Source organism: Scyliorhinus torazame, chromosome 1 (assembly GCF_047496885.1).
Source record: "Scyliorhinus torazame isolate Kashiwa2021f chromosome 1, sScyTor2.1, whole genome shotgun sequence".
Taxonomy (NCBI): domain Eukaryota; kingdom Metazoa; phylum Chordata; class Chondrichthyes; order Carcharhiniformes; family Scyliorhinidae; genus Scyliorhinus; species Scyliorhinus torazame.
This window is the reverse complement of record NC_092707.1, coordinates 420,109,330-420,127,093: the sequence shown is the minus strand read 5'-3', so window position 1 is coordinate 420,127,093 and position 17,764 is coordinate 420,109,330. Positions and strand designations below refer to the sequence as shown.

Genomic DNA, 17,764 nt, shown 5'->3' with positions numbered 1-17,764 from the left:
GCTTGACCAATGGAAAACATACAATATCTACCAATGGTGTTCCAGCATTACCAGGTACCGTAATACCTCTACACACACTACCACACATACGAACTAAATCAAAACTTAGAAACAAAATATCAAACAATATGTGAGTTGGTCAATTACATGGCAAAGGAAATCATTGAACATAAAGGCATAAATAAATCACTTTTAAAATAAACGAATAGGACGATTCATGAATTCAGGAAGGCAGGATCTCTGGATACCGACCTCAGCCACAAGGTCTTACTTTAAGGGAATCCCTATCGATGGTTTAACCCCTCATTTACTCTCATTGGTTTCTAACTCCCAACTGAGATCTCCTGCTTTGTTCAAATAGATGTCTATTACTTCGAGTATGATTCATTAATCGAACATTGGCCATTACTTAAGATTGACTTAAGATCCATCAGGAATAATTCAGTGTCCAGGTGCGACGCCTCATGGGAATAGATTTCTCACGCCCCTGCTGGCCAAGACCTTGCTGTAACTAATTAGTTGATACATTCTTATTGCTAAATGGACTAAAATACAACAGTCTATTCATTATACGAAACATTTGTTGGAACAACGTCTAAATTTCTACAGGCCAGACCCTAAAATTCAATAGTCAATTCATTATCAGAAACAATGACTATCTTTTCACAGTCATGGCATTTTGAATAATTCCATTCTTTAGCTATGCAATCAATCAGTACCTAAATACATCAATAAATCAATGAATCAATAATCTATCACCCGCTAATAATTATGCAGACGGTGTTTAATGAACGTGTGTTCTGGAATGCATTGACGCCACTGTCGAGGTGACAGAGATTTGCGATTTTGCATGAAATTGGTGCCTGTCGCCATTCCGTCGTTGGAACCAATTCTCCGCCCAATCGTGTTTCACAATTCCAGCGTTGGCCGACAGAGAATCCCGCCCAGGACCTTCCCCGGACAAATCCATGCTGCCTGTCACTAACCAGTCCATTTTCCTCCAAATGTGCATATATCCTGTCCCTCAGTATCTTTCAAAAAGCTTCCCCACCTCTGATGTCAGGCTCAGCGGCCTATAATTTGCTGGATTATTGCTGCTTCCTTTCTTAAACAAGGGAACATTGTCTATTCCCCCGTCCTCTGGAACCTCGCCTGTGGTTAAAGTGGATGTGAAGATATCTGTTAAGGCCCCAGCTATTTCTCCCCTTGCCTCCCACAGTAACTGGGATAGATTCCACCTGGCCCCGGGGACTTGTCCACCTTAATGCAATTTAGGAAGCTCAATGTGTTGCTTATTCAGGATGGATTGCGTCGTGTTCACAAAGACCAGAGTGTAGTTTTTACTTAAACAAAGCGAGGACTTTATTGACACTACTAAACTTGGTTTCGACACTTAGACCTTATTGGAATACATAATTGATCAATAACATCTAACTATACTCACCTATTGCTAATCTCACTCACTATAATCTAACCTTCTCACACTATCTGCTCTGATGACCTTCACTAGCTATCTCCTGCACACACTCCTCCCCTAAAGTCCAGCATCACTGTTTTATATAGTAGTCTGCACTTCCCTCTATTGGCTAACCATGGTGCTACAGTGACCCTTGTAATGCTGATAGTTATGATAATACCACACTCAACACTTCCTCCTTTGATATATCGATGTTCTCAAGAAAACACTGTTGTGAAGCAACAGTGCTAACCACTGTGGTACCGTGCTGCTCCCACTGCTCCCCCACTGAAACATCAACCACCCGGCCTGGCTCATTCCCCAACACCAAGTCTAGTATGGCCCCCTTCCTGGTTGGATTGTCAACATACTGTGTCAAAAACCCTCCTGGACACCTCTAATTAATTGCTCTCCATCCGAGTCCCTGGTTGGAAGGAATTCCCAGTCAATATGGGGGGAGTTAAAGTCGCCCATCACAATTACCCTGCTTTTCTCACCCCTTTTCAGTATCTGACTCCACAACTGCTCCTCTGTGTCCTGCTGTTGGGAGGTCTATAGCACACTCCCAACATTCTGATCTCACCCTTCTTATTCCTGAGCTCCACCCATAATGCCTCACGACAAGATCCCTCCAATGTGTCCTCCCTCAACACAGCTGTGATCTGCTCCCTGATCAGCAATGCCACTCCCCCACCCCTTTTGTTTCCTCTTCTGTCCCGTCTAAAACAACGATATCCCGGAATATAATACAACAATATAATAATAATCTTTATTGTCACAAGTAGGCTCACATTAACACTGCAATGAAGTTACTGTGAAAAGCCCCTGGCCACCAGATTCCGGCGCCTGTTCGAGTACACAGAGGGAGAATTCAGAATGTCCAAACTACCTAACAAGCACGTCTTCCGGGACAGGTGAGAGGAAGCCGGAGAACCCGGAGGAAACCCACGCAGACACGGGGAGGACGTGCAGACTCCGCACAGACAGTCACCCAGCGGGGAATCGAACCTGGGACCCTGGAGCTGTGAAGCAACTGTGCTACCCACTGTGCTACCGTACTGAACCACATATTAAGCTGCCAGTCCCGTCCCTCCTTTAACCATGGCTCCGTAATTGCAATTACATCATAGTTCCATGCAGTAAAGAGGAAATTAAGGCAATAGTGAGAAAGGCCATTAGCTCTGATAATGTGGAATCTGGATGGGTCGAGCTGAGAAATACCAAGGGGCAAAAAACATAAGTGGGGTTAATATCTAGACCCCAAACTGCAGTGGTGAGGCTTGGGATGGTATTAAACAGGAAATTAGAGACACATTTGATAAAGGAATATCTGGAATTATGGGTAAATTTAATCTGCATATAGATTGGGAAATCAAATTAGCCACAGGACCGTAGAGGAGGGATTCCTGGAGTGTATACGGGATGGATTTAGGGATCAATACATTGAGAAACCAACTAGGGAACAGGCCATCCTCGACTGAGTACTGTGTAATGAGAACGGAATCATTGCCAATCTAGTTGTGCGAGACCTCTTGGGGATGAATGAATGAAATGAAAATCGCTTATTGTCACGAGAAGGCTTCAATGGAGTTACTGTGAAAGGCCCCTAGTCGCCACATTCCGGCGCCTGTTCGGGGAGGCTGGCACGGGAATTGAACCGTGCTGCTGGCCTGCCTTGGTCTGCTTTCAAAGCCAGCGATTTAGCCCAGTGAGCTAAACCAGCGACCATAATGTCGGTCCCTTACTGTTAGGGGAATTCATAATGAGGAACAAAGAAATGGCTGAGCAACTAAACACCTACTTTGGCTCTGTCTTCACAAATGAGGAAATAAATCAGATCCCAGAAATGAAGGGAAATGTATGGTTTAGTGAGAGGGAGGAACTGAAGGAGATCAATATTAGCCGAGAAATGGTGTTGGGGAAATTGATGGGATTGAAGGCTGATAAATCCCCAGGGCCTGAGAATCTACATCCCAGAGAACTTCAGGAAGTGGCTCTGGAAATAGTGGATGTATTGGTGGTCACCTTCCGGGATTCTCTCGCCTCCGGAACAGTTCCTGCAGATTGGAGGGAAGCTAATGTAACTCCTGTAGAAAAAAGGGAGGTCGAGAGAAAGCAGGGAATTATAGACCAGGAAGCCTGATGTCCGTAGTGGGAAAAATTCTAGAATCCATTATCAAAGATCTTACAGCAGAGCACTCAAAAACCATTGGCAGGATTGGGCAGAGTCAGCATGGATTTACAAAGGGGAAATCATGCTTGACAAATCGACTGCAATTCTCTGAGGATGTAACCAGGAGAGGTGATGAGGGGGAGCCAGTGGATATGATATATTTGGACTCTCAGAAGGCTTTTGACAAAGTCCCGCTTAAGAGATTAGCGTAAAATTAAAGCACATGGGATTGGGGCAGTGTATTGAGATGGATAGAAACTGGTTGGCGTAAAATTAAAGCACATGGGATTGGGGCAGTGTATTGAGATGGATAGAAACTGGTTGGCAGACAGGAAACAAAGAGTAGGAATTAACGGGTCTTTTTCAAATTGGCAGGAGGGACTAGTGGGATACCGCAGGGATCGGTGCTGGGACCCCAGCAGTAACTAGTGGGGTACCGCAGGGATCGGTGCTGGGACCCCAGCAGTAACTAGTGGGGTATCACAGGGATCGGTGCTGGGACCCCAGCAGTAACTAGTGGGGTATCACAGGGATCGGTGCTGGGACCCCAGCAGTAACTAGTGGGGTACCGCAGGGATCGGTGCTGGGACCCCAGCAGTAACTAGTGGGGTACCGCAGGGATCGGTGCTGGGACCCCAGCAGTAACTAGTGGGGTACCGCAGGGATCGGTGCTGGGACCCCAGCAGTAACTAGTGGGGTACCGCAGGGATCGGTGCTGGGACCCCAGCAGTAACTAGTGGGGTACCGCAGGGATCGGTGCTGGGACCCCAGCTATTCACAATGTATATTAATGATTTAGAAAAAAATGTAATTTCTCCAAATTTACAGCTGACACCAAGTTGTGTGGAAGGGTGAGCTGTGAGGAGGATAGAGATACTTCAGTGTGATTTGGACAGGTTGAGTGAGTGGGCAAATGAATGGCAGATACAGTATAATTTGGATAAATGTGAGGTTATCCACTTATGCAGCAAAAACGTGGGACTGGATTCTCTGTTTGTGAGGCTATGTCCTCACGCTGGCGTGGGAACGGTGGCATTTTACACCTGAAACTTTGGCGCAAAACGGCCCCAATCCTCCGTTTGGCTCGGGGCTAGCAGGACGGCAGTGTAGAACACCCGGATCTAGCTGCCGATATGGTCCAGAGAACTGCCGGGTCCGTGGCCATGCTCCGGCCTGCAAAATACTGCCCACCCTTTGGCTGGCTCGCAAGTCCCAGACCACCCCCAACAGTGCCCCCAGCCCCTGATAAAGTCCCCCCTGTCCGCGGAACGGCCCTCCCCCGACCGTGGAGGTGCTGGACTGAGTCCGAAGCTGTCACGCCGAGTTCCCGATGGGTGAGGTTATGAGAGTCCCACGCCGTCGGGAACCCGGACGGTCAGGGACGGACCATCGGGGTGATGGGCCTCAGGCAGTGGCCAGAGCAAGCGGTCAAGCGTCTGGCGGACTCTCCAAGTCCGGCGCTTTGTAGAGGGCGGAGCATTGCGAAAACTGCGCCGCCCCCGACTTGGTCGTGAACGGGGATTCTTTGGCCGATCGCAGAATTCGATTTTGGCGTCGGCGACCGGAGAATCCAAAAGGCAGACGATGATCTGAATGGCCATGAATTAGGAGAGGGGAGTGTGCAGCGGGACCTGGGTGTCCTTGTGCACCAGTCGCTGAAGGTAAGCATGCAGGTGCAGCAGGCGGTAAAGAAGGCTAATGGTATGTTGGCCTTCATTGCGAGAGGTTTCGAGTATAGAAGCTGGGATGTGTTGCTGCAATTATACAGGGCCTTGGTGAGGCCACACCGGGAGTATTGTGGGCAGTTTTGGTCTCCTTCTCTGAGGAAGGATGTTCTTGCTCTCGAGGGAGAGCAGCGAAGGTTTACCAGACTGATTCCAGGGATGGCGGGACTGTCGTACGAGGAGAGATTGAATCGGTTCGGATTGTATTCACTGGAGTTCAGAAGAATGAGGGGGGATCTCATAGAGACTTATAAAAATCGAACAGGACTGGAGAGGGTAGATGCAGGGAAGATGTTCCCGATGGTGGGGGGGGACCGGACAGGGTTGATGCAGGAAGGATGTTCCCGATGGTGGGGGGGGACTGGACAGGGTAGGTGCAGGAAGGATGTTCCCGATGGTGGGGGTGTCCAGAACCAGGGGGCACAGTCTGAGGATACGGGGGAGACCATTTCGGGCAGAGATGAGGAGACATTTCTTCACCCAGAGAGTGGTCGGCCTGTGGAATTCACTCCCACAGGAAGTAGTTGAGGCCAAAATATTTTGTTTCCAAGAAGCAGTTAGATATCGCGCTGAGGGTGAAGGGGGTCAAAGGCTATGGGGAGAAGTGGGATTAGGCTATTGAGCTGGATGATCAAAATGACCATGGCTACCATCGACACCGCAAACTGCCGGCTCAAAGTGGAGAGGATCTACCCACCTCTTCATTCACCTGAGGAAGGAGCAGCGCTCCGAAAGCTAGTGATTCGAAACAAACCTGTTGGACTTTAAGCTGGTGTTGTAAGACTTCTTACTGTGCCCACCCCAGTCCAACGCCGGCATCGCCACGTCAGGATCAGAATGAATGGCGGAGCAGCTCGATGGGCCGAGTGGCCTCCTCCTGCTCCTATCTTCTTTGTTTCTACTTGAACTGCTGCCTGAGGGACCTGTGTATCTGTACACCAAGCTCTCTCACTCCATCTAGCCCTCTTAGTATATTCCCATTTATTGTGTACTCCCTACAACTGTTTGACCTCCCTAAATGCACGAGCTCCCACTTCTCGGTGTGAAATTCCATCGGCAACTTTATCGCCCACTCCACCAACCCATCTATATCATTGTGGAGATTGTAGCAATCCTCTCCACTGTCCCCCACTCAGCCAATCTTTGTGTCGTCTGCAAATTTCCCAATAGTGCCCCTCGCATTCACGTCCAAATCGCTAATATTTCACAAGAACAGTCAGGTCCCAACACGCAGCCCTGTGGAACACCACTCGAAACAACATTGGGGAGACTAAACGCTTTGCGGAACACCTTCACTCAGTCTGCAAGAATGACCCAACCTTCCTGTCGCTGTCATTTCAGCTCAGCACCTGGCTCTCATGTCCACCTGTCCGCCCTTGGCCTGTTGCAATGTGAAGCCCAACACAAACTGGAGAAACAGAACTTCACCTTCCGATTGGGCAGGTTACAGCCCTCAGGGCTCAATATTTATTTCAACAACTTCCAACTGTGACCTTTTTCCTCCCTCCTGATCCTTTTTGTTTTTCTCTCCACAGATGCTGCCAGACCTGCTGAGTTTACCCAGTATTCTGATATGCTATTGAGTAACTTCCTTCCTCCCAACCTCAGCTCAGCTCCAGTCGTGTGAGCGAAGCCGTGAATGTGAGAATTTGTCACCCTCCTATTAGCTCCTCCCCTTCCTGGAGTCATGTTTGGAACATTAATATTTCCTGACTTTGCTGCACGGTTGGTAATGCAAATGACCGAGTCTCGAGGAACAGGATCTTTATTCTGAAATGATGTGTAAGATGCTCCTGGCTCTGGCCCTGTCCCTCTGTGTCGCTCTGGGTGAGTATGTGTCTCAGTTTGTTCAGTGAGCTCTGATGTGTCTTGTTCAATGTGGATGTGAATTCACACAGTTTCTTCCTGAGTATGTGATAGACAACCAGGAATCGCCCCCGCGTGATAATTCCTGTATCTGCTCAGTCCCTCTCAACTATTCTATTTGTGCTGAATATTCCGGAATTTCCAGTCCAGCAGGATCCATTCCCAAGATTTCTCCTGAATCCAGAATCCTTTCAGCGTAAGCATTGGCATTTCATGTGGAACGTTGTGAAATTGCTCTTGGACACCAAAGAGCACCCGTCAGGCTGAGTCCCACTTGGATTGGTCATTCCGGACATCGATTGAGGAGGCCGGCCAGTCGGGACTTTCCTCCTCGAGACCCACAGTGGCCATTGGGAACGCAGCTCCACACCCACTCTGGAGACTGAGCCTCAATCTCGGCTGATTGTCCAACATCACACAATGGGCGGTCTGCTCATTTATCCCATTGCTTTGTGAGAGCTCGATGTGCATCAACTGACTGCCAAATGTTCCAACTTCACAATAGTCAGCACCTTGAAAATGAACTGCTTGTCTGAAGGATGTGAGCGGTGCTACGTAAATGGAATATATTTCTTTCCCATTGTATAGAGCTGATCACTCCCAGGATTGTACATCATTGTAAACACACGTCACTGTGACAAGTAGGGCAGTGAGGAGAAGGCCAAGGAACTTTCTCTCTTTTGCTGTTTGTATCTAATGGAGATAGATACCAGGGGTGGAGGGCACCCAGGGGTGTGGGGTGGCAGCGGAGTCTGGGTGCCGGGTGGACATGACCAAGATTAGTGGAATTCTCAGCAGTTTTCCAGTTTCCGTGGAGACTCGCACTGGACTGGCTAGTTTCATGTGATTGGGTTCAGGGACAATCTGCTTCAGAGGCCATGAAGAGTCCAGCAGTGTGTGTGGATCAGGGATTTACAGCAGTGTGTGTGGATCAGGGATTTACAGCAGTGTGTGTGGATCAGGGATTTACAGCAGTGTGTGTGGATCAGGGATTTACAGCAGTGTGTGTGGATCAGGGATTTACAGCAGTGTGTGTGGATCGGGGATTTACAGCAGTGTGTGTGGATCAGGGATTTACAGCAGTGTGTGGGGATCAGGGATTTACAGCAGTGTGTGTGGATCAGGGATTTACAGCAGTGTGTGTGGATCAGGGATTTACAGCAGTGTGTGGGGATCAGGGAATTACAGCAGTGTGTGTGGATCAGGGATTTACAGCAGTGTGTGTGGATCAGGGATTTACAGCAGTGTGTGTGGATCAGGGATTTACAGCAGTGTGTGTGGATCAGGGATTTACAGCAGTGTGTGGGGATCAGGGATTTACAGCAGTGTGTGGGGATCAGGGATTTACAGCAGCGTGTGGGGATCAGGGATTTACAGCAGCGTGTGTGGATCAGGGATTTACAGCAGTGTGTGTGGATCAGGGATTTATAGCAGTGTGTGTGGATCAGGGATTTACAGCAGTGTGTGTGGATCAGGGATTTACAGCAGTGTGTGGGGATCAGGGATTTACAGCAGTGTGTGGATCAGGGATTTACAGCAGTGTGTGTGGATCAGGGATTTACAGCAGTGTGTGGGGATCAGGGATTTACAGCAGTGTGTGGGGATCAGGGATTTACAGCACTGTGTGGATCAGGGATTTACAGCAGTGTGTGTGGATCAGGGATTTACAGCAGTGTGTGGGGATCAGGGATTTACAGCAGTGTGTGGGGATCAGGGATTTACAGCAGTGTGTGGATCAGGGATTTACAGCAGTGTGTGTGGATCAGGAATTGACAGCAGTGTGTGTGGATAAGGGATTTACAGCAGTGTGTGTGGATCAGTGATTTACAGCAGTGTGTGTGGATCAGGGATTTACAGCAGTGTGGGTGGATCAGGGATTTACAGCAGTGTGTGTGGATCAGGGATTTACAGCAGTGTGTGTGGATCAGGGATTGACAGCAGTGTGTGTGGATCAGGGATTTACAGCAGCGTGTGGGGATCAGGGATTTACAGCAGTGTGTGTGGATCAGGGATTTACAGCAGTGTGTGTGGATAAGGGATTTACAGCAGTGTGTGTGGATCAGTGATTTACAGCAGTGTGTGTGGATCAGGGATTTACAGCAGTGTGGGTGGATCAGGGATTTACAGCAGTGTGTGTGGATCAGGGATTTACAGCAGTGTGTGTGGATGAGGGATTTACAGCAGTGTGTGTGGATCAGGGATTTACAGCAGTGTGTGTGGATCAGGGATTTACAGCAGTGTGTGTGGATCAGGGATTTACAGCAGTGTGTGTGGATCAGGGATTTACAGCAGTGTGTGTGGATCGAGGATTTACAGCAGTGTGTGTGGATCAGGGATTTACAGCAATGTGTGTGGATCAGGGATTTACAGCAGTGTGTGTGGATCAGGGATTTACAGCAGCGTGTGTGGATCAGGGATTTACAGCAGTGTGTGTGGATCAGGGATTTACAGCAGTGTGTGTGGATCAGGGATTTACAGCAGTGTGTGTGGATCAGGGATTTACAGCAGCGTGTGTGGATCAGAGATTTACAGCAGTTTGTGTGGATCAGGGATTTACAGCAGTGTGTGTGGATCAGGGATTTACAGCAGTGTGTGGGGATCAGGGATTTACAGCAGTGTGTGTGGATCAGGGATTTACAGCAGTGTGTGGGGATCAGGGATTTACAGCAGTGTGTGTGGAACAGGGATATACAGCAGTGTGTGTGGATCAGGGATTTACAGCAGTGTGTGTGGATCAGGGATTTACAGCAGTGTGTGGGGATCGGGGATTTACAGCAGTGTGTGGGGATCAGGGATTTACAGCAGTGTGTGGGGATCAGGGATTTACAGCAGTGTGTGGGGATCAGGGATTTACAGCACTGTGTGGATCAGGGATTTACAGCAGTGTGTGTGGATCAGGGATTGACAGCAGTGTGTGGGGATCAGGGATTTACAGCAGTGTGTGGGGATCAGGGATTTACAGCAGTGTGTGGATCAGGGATTTACAGCAGTGTGTGTGGATCAGGAATTGACAGCAGTGTGTGTGGATAAGGGATTTACAGCAGTGTGTGCGGATCAGTGATTTACAGCAGTGTGTGTGGATCAGGGATTTACAGCAGTGTGGGTGGATCAGGGATTTACAGCAGTGTGTGTGGATCAGGGATTTACAGCAGTGTGTGTGGATGAGGGATTTACAGCAGTGTGTGTGGATCAGGGATTTACAGCAGTGTGTGTGGATCAGGGATTTACAGCAGTGTGTGTGGATCAGGGATTTACAGCAGTGTGTGTGGATCAGGGATTTACAGCAGTGTGTGTGGATCGAGGATTTACAGCAGTGTGTGTGGATCAGGGATTTACAGCAATGTGTGTGGATCAGGGATTTACAGCAGTGTGTGTGGATCAGGGATTTACAGCAGCGTGTGTGGATCAGGGATTTACAGCAGTGTGTGTGGATCAGGGATTTACAGCAGCGTGTGTGGATCAGGGATTTACAGCAGTGTGTGTGGATCAGGGATTTACAGCAGTGTGTGTGGATCAGGGATTTACAGCAGTGTGTGTGGATCAGGGATTTACAGCAGCGTGTGTGGATCAGAGATTTACAGCAGTTTGTGTGGATCAGGGATTTACAGCAGTGTGTGTGGATCAGGGATTTACAGCAGTGTGTGGGGATCAGGGATTTACAGCAGTGTGTGTGGATCAGGGATTTACAGCAGTGTGTGGGGATCAGGGATTTACAGCAGTGTGTGTGGAACAGGGATATACAACAGTGTGTGTGGATCAGGGATTTACAGCAGTGTGTGTGGATCAGGGATTTACAGCAGTGTGTGTGGATCAGGGATTTACAGCAGTGTGTGGGGATCGGGGATTTACAGCAGTGTGTGGGGATCAGGGATTTACAGCAGCGTGTGTGGATCAGGGATTTACAGCAGTTTGTGTGGATCAGGGATTTACAGCAGTGTGTGTGGATCAGGGATTTACAGCAGTGTGTGGGGATCAGGGATTTACAGCAGTGTGTGGGGATCAGGGATTTACAGCAGTGTGTGTGGATCAGGGATTTACAGCAGTGTGTGGGGATCAGGGATTTACAGCAGTGTGTGGGGATCAGGGATTTACAGCAGTGTGTGGGGATCAGGGATTTACAGCAGTGTGTGTGGATCAGGGATTTACAGCATTGTGTGTGGAGCAGGGACTTACAGCAGTGTGTGTGGATCGGGGATTTATAGCAGCGTGTGGGGATCAGGGATTTACAGCAGTGTGTGGGGATCAGGGATTTACAGCAGTGTGTGTGGATCAGGGATTTACAGCAGTGTGTGTGGATCAGGGATTTACAGCAGTGTGTGGGGATCAGGGATTTACAGCAGGGTGTGGGGATCAGGGATTTACAGCAGGGTGTGTTGTGGTGTTGGGTGCTCTGGTGCACAGATGAGCCAACACAGTTGTATGTGGTACAACTCTATTTTATTTTAACTCTTATTATACAGTTCGTTCTGGATACTCTGCACGTGCTGTCTCCCTGAGTGTGTCGTGTAGTAGGTCTGTCCTGGTCCTCCTCTGCAGCTAATACTGACCACCGGGGGTCGTGTCTGTGCTTTTATATCTTTCTGTCATTGGTTGTGGTGTTGTGTGTTCTGATTTGTCTGTTGGTGTGTCTATCATGATGTGTGTGTTTGAATATCATGACATCCCCCCTTTTTACAAAGATATGTGCCTACGTGGTTATAAATATAATTGTGTCGTGAGTGCATCTAAGAGTGTGTGTGTGTGTTGTGTACAGCGTGTGTATATGACGTAACTATTTACATGGGGCGATGTCGGGTGCGTCACACTAACAAGGTTGTACCATAACTAAACATGGATGCGAGAGAGAAAAAAAAAAACTTGAACAGTGGTCCGGTCAGACGATATCTGGAACAATAAACAACAACAGGTTATAATAACGAAGTGTTTTACTTTTTGAACGTATGAACAGCGTTATAAGTCCAGTCTAGTGGGTGACCGCCTCAAGAATGGGCTGGTCCTCAAGCCGGTTCAGCTGTGGAGATTTGGGGTCACACTGGTTCACCTTGGACTGTTGGAGGTGATGCTGTTGCCGAAGTCTCTACTTTTCCATTTGTTGTACTTCGTGCAGTGCTTGGTTTTTCATTCGTGCAAATATAACATTCAACATCTTTGTTAGTGGTGCCTTGGCTGTGGTTTGGTTCTGGTGGCGATGGAAGGGGCATGATCCATGGCATCTCCACAAAGTCATCCTTGGGAACCAGTGGAGGATCCGGCGTGTGCGTACGGTTCAGTTGCGAGCGTGGAAGGTGGCGCAAAGCTCGCTGATTGCGCCTATGCACCAATCCATCCGCCCTGCATGCCAGGAACAAGGTGGAGTCCTTTTTCTTTTTATGTTTGTGGTGGACGGCATCTTGTAGCCGATGGGTCGTTGCCATCGAAGTAGCACCATCACTAATATCATGCAAGGCGATGACTGTGCCAGATGTGGAAGTTGGCCGTGACCGTGCACGTTGGTTCCGGCCACCTGCTGTGCCGGAAGGGCGACTCCGCAGAGAAACGTCGAAGCATGTCGCCTTGGAGAGAGAATTGTTGCTCGCATCAACGTCTGGCGATGGCGCGAATTGGTGTGTCCATCTTGGACCGCCGGTGCTGGTTGCCACTGCCGACCCAGTGGGACTGCCACGCGATCCATTCCCTGTCGCCGTGGCATCCGCCGTCACCCTGAGCGTGCCATCACCGAGGCCGCGACACCGCCCGTCCGGAGCAAGGTCTGGCGTGCGCGAATCAGAGTCGGCGCTTGGCTGCTCCCCATCTGGAGTCCGGTCTGCCTTCCGTCGATGCTCCCCGTCCGGAGTCCCAGCAGGTTCACTGGAGGCAGCCGAGATTCCCTGAAGCTGCACTTCTGGAGTCGGAACATGCAGGAATGCACCAACCAGTGGAGAGGCTCGAGCCATCGAGGGTGGAAGCGGTGCGCCGCCACAGCAGTCGTCAGTGGTCCCACCGTGATCGTCGAGTGCCTCGGTACGCACTAGGCGAGGTCTGTCACCTTGCACCTTTTGCATGGGAAGTGGGATGCTGTCGTCACTCGTCTCACATCCCGTGGATAGATCCTCATTAGCAGCTTGCTGTTCACTAGGGTTGGGTAAATTGTCAGAGTTTTCATCTGGTGGTGCAAACCATGTCGGTGGACTGTCATTGTCTTGCCGTTGTCCTTCATTTGGGCTTTTCTTCTTTGGAATTTTAAATCGTCCCCCAGACATTGCAGAACCTTGTTTATTACCCCCAAATTCTCCCATATGTATGGTCTCGAATATAGGATCCAATGTTTCTATCGACATTGTACTATTTTCCAAAGAACATTCCGTTTCACTTTTCTTCTCAGGTACCTCATATGTATCTTTGTCTAATGTACATGCCTTCATGGTCTCTGGGTCTGATTTTGCTGGGACTGGCATGGTCACAGTCTCTCTTTTACTGTTCTCAATTGCCCACATTATACTCCCCATACATAACTGCTTAATCACTGGGGTTAGTGTGGTACAATGGATAATCGGGTCGACCTTATCTGCATCTTCACCATTAGTGGAAAGCACACTTGGTTCACTTGAAACTGCTGTGGGTTTTAAATTCGTTATCTGGCTACTCGATGTCGGTGTCCTCAGGATTCTTGCTCCAATGTTCTGCTCATTTATCAGTGGAGTGTGTATAGGTTCAATGCAATTAATGTTCCCCTCAAGGTTTGAAGAGTCATTACTGACTAACTGCTGGTCTCCGAAGTTGGGACTTTGCGGTTTTGTGTTGAAGGGAGACATTTGTCCCTGCTGTAGATATGATTCAGGTTGTGTTATTTCCATTACCTGAGGATCAATGTCTTGTCCATTTTTTCGATCCGTACTAAAACACTGGCAATTCTCAGTCTGCTCCTTGCAAGTTAAACATTCAATTAATTTCTTTAGCAAATCCTCAGCATCCTTCTGTGGCCGTGCAGCATTATTAATCTCTGTTCGGCTATAATGATCCTGAAGGTCAGCGCATAAACCTTTTTTCTTCGGGCTTGGACGAGGCGATTCCTTTGGCTTGTCTTCAGTTGGGCTTGAACAGTCTTCAGCGCTGTGCCCTTCATTGTAGCATGAGAGACCGTCATGGTCATGCTGCTGTGTAGTGGAGCATGGTAGGCTGTTATAGCCTTCTTGCTGTTCACGTGAGCATGGCAGACTTGCATCGTCTGCCGCTGGTTGGTCAGGAGAGGTTGCTAGACCCTCATGGTCTTGTTCCTGCAAGGACTGCACATTGGAGTCTTGCGTTGCTTCTATCGTGGAGGCTGTCCACGAGCTCCCTGTGGAGGCTTGTGACACTGGAGTCACTTCTTGTTCATGCAAGTACTGCGCTCTGGAGTCTTGCGTTTCTGCAATTGTGGAGGCTGTCCACGAGCTTGCTGTGGAGGCTTGTGACACTGGAGTCACTTCTGGTTCATGCGAGGACTGCGCTCTGGAGTCTTGCATGTCTTCTTTCATAGAGTCGGGAACGCTGAGCGGGACGTGGACCACGCTCTGTGTGGCAGCAGGGCGCTCTCCATGTGCTTGCAGCGCTCCCTGTCTGTTAATGTCAGGCTGCAGCATCATCCGGTACTGATAAGTTGGAACGTCATATCTGCTGGATTGAAGATCCTCAAATCCGAAAAATGAATCCGCATCTGCGTCGGATTCAATGTGGGGGCCGCCAATGTGCAACACGAAAGGTTCGTCCGAGTCATAGTCGTATAGGACCACGGAGCTATCATTGGGCTCGCGAGGTCCGGAAACACTGTAAAGATCGTCATCGAAGTATTCAAGGTCGGAATCATTGGCTTGTGCGTAGGTAACTGCTTGTCGGAGAGTTCTTCGGAGGTCAAATTCATCTCCTGGGTCAATTTGCGGCAATGTGCTGTCATTCCAGGTGACGGAAGGTTGTTTTACAGCTTTAACAGGTTTTTGTTTTTTTGATTTGGGACGTTTCCCCTTTAAATTGGATTTGGGACGTTTCCCCTTTAAATTGGTGCAGTCTGGGGCCTCTGACATCCTGACGCTCGGTATGTAGCACGTAGGAAGCGACTGCGCATGCTCAGATCGCTGTTCCTTTACCGATGGCCGTTTTCTTGACTGCGCATGCGCAGCATCTCGCGCATACGCAAACGAATATTCCGGTTCTGCGCACTGCTCGCGCAACTGTGCTAGCGTGATACCTTTAGCAAGATGGCCGCCGACCTCGACCCAGCCCTCTCTCAGGCACGGGATTTCGGCCTCTGGGAATTCGGGCTCCGGGATCCCGGCCACGAGGTGAGTACTGCAGCTTTTCTTACCTTTATTTGCCGATTGGATTGTGTTTTCTTCACAGTACTTGGAGAATTAGTCCAGGACTGCCTGGTAATCGTACCTTTGCTGCCTCCTGAAGAACCTGAACCTTGTGAATGTTTCTCTTGCCCTTGCACTGGTGATGGTGAGGAGAAATTCAATTTTTTCGCTATCATCCAGGTCTTGGAGTTCAGCTGCCACCAGGAACAATTCGAACATTTGCCGGAATCGCCGCCAGTTTTCGTGGAGGTCGCCGTGGCACTGGAGCGGCTGCGGAACCGGGAGCTCTATCATTTTGCCTGGGCACTGCTGGTTGTCTCTGTACACTGAGGTATGCCGGCAGGTATCGATCCACTCCTGTACCATGTGGTGTTGGGTGCTCTGGTGCACAGATGAGCCAACACAGTTGTATGTGGTACAACTCTATTGTATTTTAACTCTTATTATACAGTTCGTTCTGGATACTCTGCACGTGCTGTCTCCCTGAGTGTGTCGTGTAGCAGGTCTGTCCTGGTCCTCCTCTCCAGCTAATACTGACCACCGGGGGTCGTGTCTGTGCTTTTATATCTTTCTGTCATTGGTTGTGGTGTTGTGTGTTCTGATTTGTCTGTTGGTGTGTCTATCATGATGTGTGTGTTTGAATATCATGACAGTGGGGATCAGGGATTTACAGCAGTGTGTGTGGATCAGGGATTTACTGCAGTGTGTGTGGATCAGGGAATTACAGCAGTGTGTGTGGATCAGGGATTTACAGCAGTGTGTGTGGATCAGGGATTTACAGCAGTGTGTGGATCAGGGATTTACAGCAGTGTGTGGGGATCAGGGATTTACAGCAGTGTGTGGATCAGGGATTTACAGCCGTGTGTGCGGATCAGGGATTTACAGCAGTGTGTGTGGATCAGGGATTTACAGCAGTGTGTGGGGATCAGTTTTTACAGCAGTGTGTGTCGATCGGGGATTTACAGCAGTGTGTGTGGATCGGGGATTTACAGCAGTGTGTGTGGATCAGGGATTTACAGCAGTGTGTGCGGATCAGGGATTTACAGCACTGTGTGTGGGGATCGGGGATTTACAGCAGTGTGTGTGGATCAGGGATTTACAGCAGTGTGTGCGGATCAGGGATTTACAGCAGTGTGTGTGGATCAGGGATTTACAGCAGTGTGTGGGGATCAGGGATTTACAGCAGTGTGTGGGGATCAGGGATTTACAGCAGTGTGTGGGGATCACGGATTTACAGCAGTGTGTGTGGATCAGGGATTTACAGCAGTGTGTGTGGATCAGGGTTTTACAGCAGTGTGTGTGGATCAGGGATTTACTGCAGTGTGTGTGGATCAGGGAATTACAGCAGTGTGTGTGGATCAGGGATTTACAGCAGTGTGTGTGGATCAGGGATTTACAGCAGTGTGTGTGGATCAGGGATTAACAGCAGTGTGTGTGGATCAGGGATTTACTGCAGTGTGTGTGGATCAGGGAATTACAGCAGTGTGTGTGGATCAGGGATTTACAGCAGTGTGTGTGGATCAGGGATTTACAGCAGTGTGTGGGGATCAGGGATTTACAGCAGTGTGTGGATCAGGGATTTACAGCAGTGTGTGTGGATCAGGGATTTACAGCAGTGTGTGCGGATCAGGGATTTACAGCAGTGTGTGTGGATCAGGGATTTACAGCAGTGTGTGGGGATCAGGGATTTACAGCAGTGTGTGGGGATCAGGGATTTACAGCAGTGTGTGTGGATCAGGGATTTACAGCAGTGTGTGGGGATCAGGGATTTACAGCAGTGTGTGGGGATCAGGGATTTACAGCAGTGTGTGGGGATCGGGGATTTACAGCTGTGTGTGTGGATCAGGGATTTACAGCAGTGTGTGTGGATCAGGGATTTACAGCAGTGTGTGTGGATCAGGGATTTACAGCAGTGTGTGTGGATCAGGGATTTACAGCAGTGTGTGTGGATCAGGGATTTACAGCAGTGTGTGTGGATCAGGGATTTACAGCAGTGTGTGAGGATCAGGGATTTACAGCAGTGTGTGGGGATCAGAGATTTACAGCAGTGTGTGTGGATCAGGGATTTACAGCAGTGTGTGTGGATCGGGGATTTACAGCAGTGTGTGGGGATCAGGGATTTACAGCAGTGTGTGTGGATCAGGGATTTACAGCAGTGTGTGTGGATCAGGGATTTACAGCAGTGTGTGTGGATCAGGGATTTACAGCAGTGTGTGTGGATCAGGGATTTACAGTA

General features: G+C 49.1%; 1 protein-coding gene across 1 annotated transcript in view; it reads left to right on the top strand.

Annotated features, from left to right (window-relative positions):
- Positions 1 to 7,086: 7,086 nt before the first annotated feature.
- LOC140412292 (junctional adhesion molecule C-like) overlaps positions 7,087 to 17,764 on the top strand; it is a 158,153-nt gene continuing 147,475 nt past the window's right edge. The window contains exon 1 of the mRNA XM_072500816.1: positions 7,087 to 7,180. Within this exon, the coding sequence (XP_072356917.1) occupies positions 7,129 to 7,180 (52 nt within the window). The 5' untranslated portion in view covers positions 7,087 to 7,128. The remainder of the gene's footprint in view (positions 7,181 to 17,764) is intronic.